At 36.3% G+C, this 7,662-nt stretch overlaps 1 protein-coding gene across 2 annotated transcripts in view; it reads right to left on the bottom strand.

Moving 5' to 3' along the window:
• Emcn (endomucin) overlaps positions 1–7,662 on the bottom strand; it is an 86,647-nt gene that overhangs the window by 37,310 nt on the left and 41,675 nt on the right. Inside the window, exon 4 of one of the 2 annotated variants that reach the window (XM_033756111.1) lies at positions 1,565–1,675. The exons of the other annotated variant lie outside the window; for it this stretch is intronic. Within the exon in view, the coding sequence (XP_033612002.1) occupies positions 1,565–1,675 (111 nt within the window). The remainder of the gene's footprint in view (positions 1–1,564; positions 1,676–7,662) is intronic. 2 annotated transcript variants of the gene reach the window in all.

The raw sequence follows: 7,662 nt of genomic DNA, 5'->3' as shown, positions 1-7,662 counted from the left end.
TACACAGTGAGTTCCAGGTCAGTCTCAACTACATAATGAGACCCTGTCTCAAAAAAAAAAAAAGTTAATCTCATAGAAGTTGAGCATAGAATAGCGGAGAAAGCTGAAGAGAGAAGAAGGAAGAGAGAAGGGAGAAAGGTTGATCAGAGCGCAGTGGGTGACAGGCTTGAGTAAGAAGTTCTGAGGGTCTGTGGAACCACAGCGTGACTACAGGTAACAGTAATGCGTTATATATCACAAGACACTACAAGAAAAGATCCTGAATGCTTTTACCGTAGAAGTGGTAGTTGGGGAGTCAGATGCCTTTGCCTGAATTTAAACATTACATAAATTATGTAATGTTTACATAAATTACATTACATAAATTATGTAATTACAAAAATTGTACAAGTGTCAAAACATCACATGGTATATCCTAAATATGCACAATTTTTATATTTTCTTGCATCTGTCAGAATAAATTTAAATTAAAATTCTTTTTGTACATTTTTTATAAATGGGATCATACTATTTATCATTTTATGTATGACTTCATTGAACAAAATTTTTGAGACTCATTCTTGATTATTATGGTTTTAGAGTAAGTTTTGAAATTTGATTCTGAGCGTTCTCTAATTTTATTCTTTTTACAAAAGCATTTTATCTATTTTAGGTCCTTTCTGTTTCCATATAAGTTTTAGGATAATCTCATCAATTTCTAAAGTAACAAAAATTGTGATTCTGATATGGAAATGTTAATAATTATTAATCAATTGGAGAAGAATTACCATTTAAAGCATCAAATCTTCCAATCCATCAACATGTAATGTTCATCCATTCACTTTATTTATTCAATTCTCATCACTACATTAGTGACCAAATCTTACATTTCTCTTGTTGAATTTATTCCTAAATATTTTGTATTTTTTGCATGTTATTGCAAATACAATTATTTACTTTTATTTTGGATTGTCATTGCTTATATATACAAATAGCAGTTTTTTATACAACTTATACCTGTGATACAAACTACTCTGTATCCTTCCAGTAGTTTTTGTGTGAATGTTTTAATGTTTTGCACAGCCAACTGTGTAGTCTGATAATAAACCTATTTTATTTCTTCCTTTCCAATTGGATTGATCTATATGTTTACTTTTCTATTTACACAGCCTCTTTCCACTGATTCATCTACTGTTTGCAACTTCTGGTTGATAGGGCTGAATACTAATGATGAGAAGGAATATCTCCATTGTTAAAAGTCTTTGAAGTCTTCTACAACTTCCTAGCAGCTTGGTTCTTCTTAAGACCATTTGCATTGCATCAACATTGTCTACCTTGTTGACCTGGGTCACCTTGTGCCGATTTTGTCACAGTTATCCACTACTCTTTGGCACCGACCCATCTATGACTACAGTATGAGAAAGCGTCACTGTGAAAGACAAGGCTGTTACATTCTTATTTTTGATAGAGACTCGGAGGGGACATGAGTGGGCAAAGTTCTTTTGCAGCTGTGGGCTGGAGGGCAATCTGAGGCCATTCCATGCACACGCCCCTCAAACACAACACCGGGAACCCTCATACTCACTCATGTTCGGGGAGCTCTGGAGTGTTGGAAGAACACTTGAAAGTGCAGGAGTTGTCACTCTATCTTCTGCGGTGACAGATTCATTGCTTGTGATGTTAGGGGTTATGTTTCCTGTTTATATATATATATATATAAAAAGGAGCAGCCATAAGGAGCACAGCAAATCACTAGCAAGTCTTAATATTTATCTTAACATCCAATCCTATTTGAAAATTAGTTGCTGAAAGTCTCCTGATCAAGATTCAGTTATCCAGCTTTAATGTCCATCTATTAGTGATTCAATTAATTATTTTGAAGAAAATAGGGTTATATAAGCTTGTTCTATGTTTCTATAAGTGATGTCCTTTGATCATCAATGTAATTCTATAAAAGAAGTAATCTTGGTGATCATCATTTTATATATGAGACTCAGAGAAATCCAGTAATTTCTGCATAGTCACATAACTTGTAATAGAAAAGAACCAAAATCTACGTCTGAGACTATTTTTTTGAGACATTTTGATTGAAAAGATATCAGCTGTGCTAAAAAGGGGATGGTAAGGAAGAGGTAGTGGTTAAAGGTGGTGCTGATTCTCATCCTGCCTGGGACAGACTTTTCAGGCAGGTGGATGGCAAGGGATGAAGAGGTTCAGGAAAGAAATACAATACACTTTTAATTATACTGAGTTCATGTTTGAAGAAAAAAAAAGAGGGAAATTAACAGTGACTAAAAGATAAGATGAGTTTTTAAAAGATGACATTGAAAAAAAGATGGCTTTAAATGATCTAAATTTGCTTAAACATCATGAAAAATGATGGATGCTCTTCAGTCTTTTTGGAATCCAACAGAGGGATACTGGATTGATGAACAACAGACAGGTGTTCCAGTCAGGACATGCTTGGTTCCAACCAGACACCATGCTCTCTGGACATGGAGAGAAGGCAGGCTAGTTGACTTCAGTCATGGAGTAAGATGGGCTGTGGATTTCTGATGCTTTCCAGGAGGGCCAGTCAGCTTCCAGTCCATGAAAACAAATGCCTACTCTATAATGCAAGTTTTCAGCACCACCAAGAGACTCTGGATGCTGGAGAAACTGATAGTTTCCAAGACTTCATGAATGGAATACAATTATGTCTTCAGATAAAGCCCTTCAGAAATTGATATGTAAATAAAATGGAAATAAATCAAATGTAAGAGAAAAATAAAAGGAATATTATAGGAAATCAATCAAATTACTGATTGAAAGTAGTCAAATTATTATTATTTGCAAATGTTATGATCTTCTTCAAAGAAGATCCAAAAATTTCTACCAAAAAACTAGAATTAATAAATTCAGTAGTGTAGCAGGTTACAAAGTCAACACACCAAAATCTTGTACACCAATAATAATCTCACCAAGAAAGAAATTAGAAAAATAGTGTCATTTACAATAGCATCAAGAAAAACTAAATTCTTAGAAATTAGTCCAAAAAGGAAGTGAAGGACCTCTACAATGAAAACTACAATATTCTGAAAAGAGATCAAGGAAGACATGGAGAAAATGGAAAGATATCCCCTGTTCTCAGACAGGCAAAACCAGTATAGTCAAAATGGCTATAGTTACAAAACTGATATACAGAATTAATGCAATCCTGATGAAAATATGAATAACATTCCTCATAGAATGAGAGAAAACAATCCTAGAATTCATGTGGAGCCAGAAGAGATCAAGAAAGGCAAAAGCAACCCCAGGCAACAAGAACAAAGCAGGAGGCATCACAGTGCTAGACTTCAAGGTATATTACTCACAACATGGTACTGTTGAAAACAAAAACAACAACAACCAAAAACAAACAAACAAACAAACAAACTTAGGTAAATGAAACAGAATAGAAGATGCAGAAACGAGTCCAGGCACATTCAGCTATTTGGTCATTGATAAAGGAGCCAAAAACATACACTGCAGGAAAGATAGCCTTCTTAACAGATGGTGCTAGGAAAACTGGTTATCCACAAGTAGAAGGTTGAATGTAGAGCCATATCTTTCACAATGTACTCAACTAAAATCAAAATGGATCAAAGAAGTGCTTTATCTTTTGCTAGAAGATAAAATAGCTAAAACTCTTGACAGCATAGGTGTAGAGAAGAACTTTCTGAACAGAACCACAATTTGCCCAAGAAATAACACAGAAAAGTCAATAAATAGGATAACGTAGATAGTCTACACTGAAGACCCCAAAAACTCCACCAAAAGACTTCTAGACCTAATTGACACTTTTAGCAGAGTAGCAGGATACAAGGTCAACACACAAAAATCAATAGCCTTTTTGTACACAAACAACAGACTCACTGTGAGCGAAATTAGGGAAACAATTCCTTTCACAACAGCATCCAAAAAAATGAAGCATCTGGGAATCAATCTAACAAAAGAAGCAAAAGGCCCCTACACTGAAAACTAGAGCACTCTGAAAAAAGAGATCAAAGAGGATATAAGAAAATGGAAAGACATCCCCTGCTCCTGGGTAGGAAGAATATAGTGAAACATAGTGAAAATGGCATACTACCAAAACTGCTATACAGATTCATTGCAATGCCAATTGAAATTCTAACACTGTACTTCACAGAATTAGAAAGAAGAATCCAAAAATTCATTTGGAACCCTAAGAGACCTAGAATACCAAAAGCCATCCTAGGCAATAGACACATGACAGTGGGTATAACAATTCCCAATATGAAACTATACTATGAAGCCACTGTGATAAAAACAGCATGGTACTGGCAAAGAAATAGATCTGAGGATCAGTAGAACAGACTGGAAGACACAAAAACAACTCTAGATATTCTCAGCTACCTCATCTTTAAGGAGTTGACTGTCCCACTGGAGGAAAGATAGCCTCCTAAATACATGGTGTTGGAAAAACTGGATCTCAACCTGCCATTGATTAAAACTAGACCCTTATCTCTCACCATGCACTAAATTAAAATCCAAGTGGATTAAAGATCTAAATATAAAAACAGAAACACTAAACTTACTTGAAGATAAGTTATGCAGAACTCTGGAAGACACTGGCATAGGAAAAGACTTTATGAACAAATCCTCAGTAGCATGGGAATTAGCAGAAAGAATCAATAAGTGGGATCTCATCTTATTAAAAAGCTTCTGCACTGCAAAAGAAACCATCAACAGAACAAGACAACCTACAATGTGGGAAAAACGTTTTACCAGCTGTTCCTCAGACAAATGACTATTATCTAGAATATATAAAGAACTCAAAACAATAAGCCCTCCCTAAATATAAAGATCAAATTCGAAAATGGGCATCTGAAATGAACAGATATTTCTCAAACAAAGAAGTAAAAGCAGCAAGTAAATATATGAAAAAATGTTCCACATCACTGGTCATTCGAGAGATGCAGGTGAAAACAACACTGAGATTTTACCTCACCTCACAAAGAATGGCTGCTATCAAGAAATCACACAATAACAAATGTTTGTGGAGTTGTGGGAGAAAGGCCCTTCTCCATTGTTGCTGGGAGTGCAGACTGGTGCAACCACTATGGAAGTCAATATGGAGATACCTCAAAGAACTGGGATTAGAGGTTCTATTTGACCCAGCCATCCCCCTGCTGGGTATCTTTTCAAAAGAATTTAAAAAATCATACCACAATGATATATGCACATCCATGTTTATAGCAGCACAGTTGGTAATAGCTAAAACTTGGAAACAGCCCATTTGCCCCTCAGTTGGAAACTGGATAAAGAAGATGTGGTTTTTCTATAAAATGGAATACTACTCAGCCATAAAGAATGAGAAAGTAGATTCATTCATAGGTAAATGGGTACATTTTGAGGATATACTCCTAAGTGAAATGAATAAGTCACACATGTGTAAAGATCAAATAGTTTCTCTGGTGTAGAAAACTAAAATAGTACTCAAGATCCTAACAGGATAATTAGCAATGTGAAATAGGAAAAGGACTAAAGATGTAGGGACAGTGAGAAGGGTAGGGGCAGGGGAATAAGGGAAAGGGAAAAAAATATGAGAGAATGTAAAAATGTAATTAAAGTGTTTGCAGGTAGGGAGGGGAGGAGGGGGTGAAGAGAGGGTGAGGACAAGGGGGAAAAAATGAGAACCAAGACCTGTCATGTAAAGGTACAAGATCCCAGTAATGAATGTAACTGTACTGTCTACCTAGAATGTACCAATAAATTCAATTTAAATTTAAAAAATAATAAATAGGATCATATAAAATTACAAAGCTTCTGCACAACAAAAGAAAGAACGAATAGAATGAAAAGATAACCTAAGGATGGGAAAAAATTTTTCCAGCTAGTCCTTGGATAGAGGGATACTATTTAGAATGTACAAAGAACTTAAAAATATTAGCCTGTCCAAATTAAAAGACCCAACAACAAAATGGGCAATTGAAATGAACAGCCACTTTTCAAAGAAAGAAATGCAAGTGGTTAATAAGTATTTTATAGATGTTCAACATCTCTGGCCATTGGAGAAATGAAAATGAAAACAACACATGAATTCTATCTTACTCCAGGGAGGAATGGTATCATCAAGAAGACACAAATGCTGGTGAGGGTATGGGGTAAAGAGAAACTTTATAAACTATTGGTGGCAACATAAACTAGTACAGCCCGTATGGAAATCAATGGGGAGATTCCTCAAAAAGCTAAAACTAGAAATTCCATTTGAATGCTTCTTCTTCCAGGTATCTTTCTGATAGAGTTAAAGATATCATGTTACAGAGATACATACATACCCATGCATATAGTAGCCCGTGGTACAGGCCTTGTTGAACTGGGAGAGATTCGTCTGCTTTTTGACCCCATTTACCAAGGTCAGTGCTTACAGAAACTCGAGAATAATCCCAGGCCAGGAATAAAAGTACACTTATATTTGGAGCAGTCCTTTGTCTCGAAACCACAGAAAACTGGAGGAGTTGAGCTAATTTGGTAGCCTCAGAGGGATCCAGAATTTGGGATTTAAAAAAATCACTCTGCTGCAGATGTACAAATAAAAAAAATCCCTCTGCTCTTCCTGAAAATTTCATCTACATGTAGATATTGACTTTTCTCTTCCTCAAAGTCTATTGCAGGAATGTTTCTTGGAATCCATTTTGGTAGCTTTCTTCTTCATTTTCTCAGATATATCAATCCTAGTTACCCATAACGCCACATATACCATTGAATCATTAGTGACATTGCTTAGCAACCTTAGAAGCTTCTGGAACATCTCAGCTGCTCCCTATTCAAAGCTGCAGTTTACAACAGTTAGCAGTGAGATTCCTGCCAGGCCAGACTGGGTGAACAGGAATGCTTCTTTTGCTTTCTGGTTGTAGAATGCATGTGACTCTTTTATTTTATTGTGAGGAGAGTTTAAATAACCTGACTTTATTCCAGTCATTTTAAACTGTATTCCAAAAGCCCTGCTTCTCCCAGGCTTTGGGACAACCCCAAGTAGTGCCTTGGGGGGAACAGAGAAAGACAGATCAGGCCACCTGCTATGCACACCACCCTTTCACTGTTCTCACGCTGAGTCACTCAACTCCATAAAACACTGGCATTTAGGAAGGCTTCGTAAGATTTTATGTGAAATTATTTCTGCTGGTTAAAGAAGTTAGGCAATGATGGCCTATTTTAAAAGTGAGTTTCCTAAAAAGGTGACCTTTCTTGTCCACAAAGATTCTTCCAAAAATTGTGAGAGCAGGGAATACTTTCTGGCTAATTTTAGGAGGCTAGGACCACCGTGATACCAAAACCAGTTATATGTCATGAGAAAAGAAGGCTAGGATACTTTACCCTTTATGGATATAAACACAAAAACCCTTGACAAAATAATACTAATCAATTCTAGCACCATAAAGATGATTGTATGTACTCTATGACCAAGTTGAATTTATCCCAGGCAAGCAATGTTTGTTTGACATATAAAAATTAATAAAACAAAGGATAAAATCACATCATAATCTCAGTATGGTGAGAAAAAGCATTAAAAATTTCAATGAGGCCTGCGCGGGAGCTCCCCGCCTGCGCGACAACAGACCCAGGAAGGACCCAAGGACCCCAGAGGGGGTTTTTTTCAGCTGCCTGCCTGCCTGCCTGTCTGCGATCACCCGGCGGCGT

The sequence above is a fragment of the Fukomys damarensis genome, unplaced genomic scaffold (genome assembly GCF_012274545.1).
Source record: "Fukomys damarensis isolate Sample0158 unplaced genomic scaffold, DMR_v1.0_HiC HiC_scaffold_25, whole genome shotgun sequence".
Taxonomy (NCBI): Eukaryota; Metazoa; Chordata; class Mammalia; order Rodentia; family Bathyergidae; genus Fukomys; species Fukomys damarensis.
The sequence above is the reverse complement of the archived record's forward strand: the minus strand, read 5'-3'. Positions and strand labels throughout refer to the sequence as shown.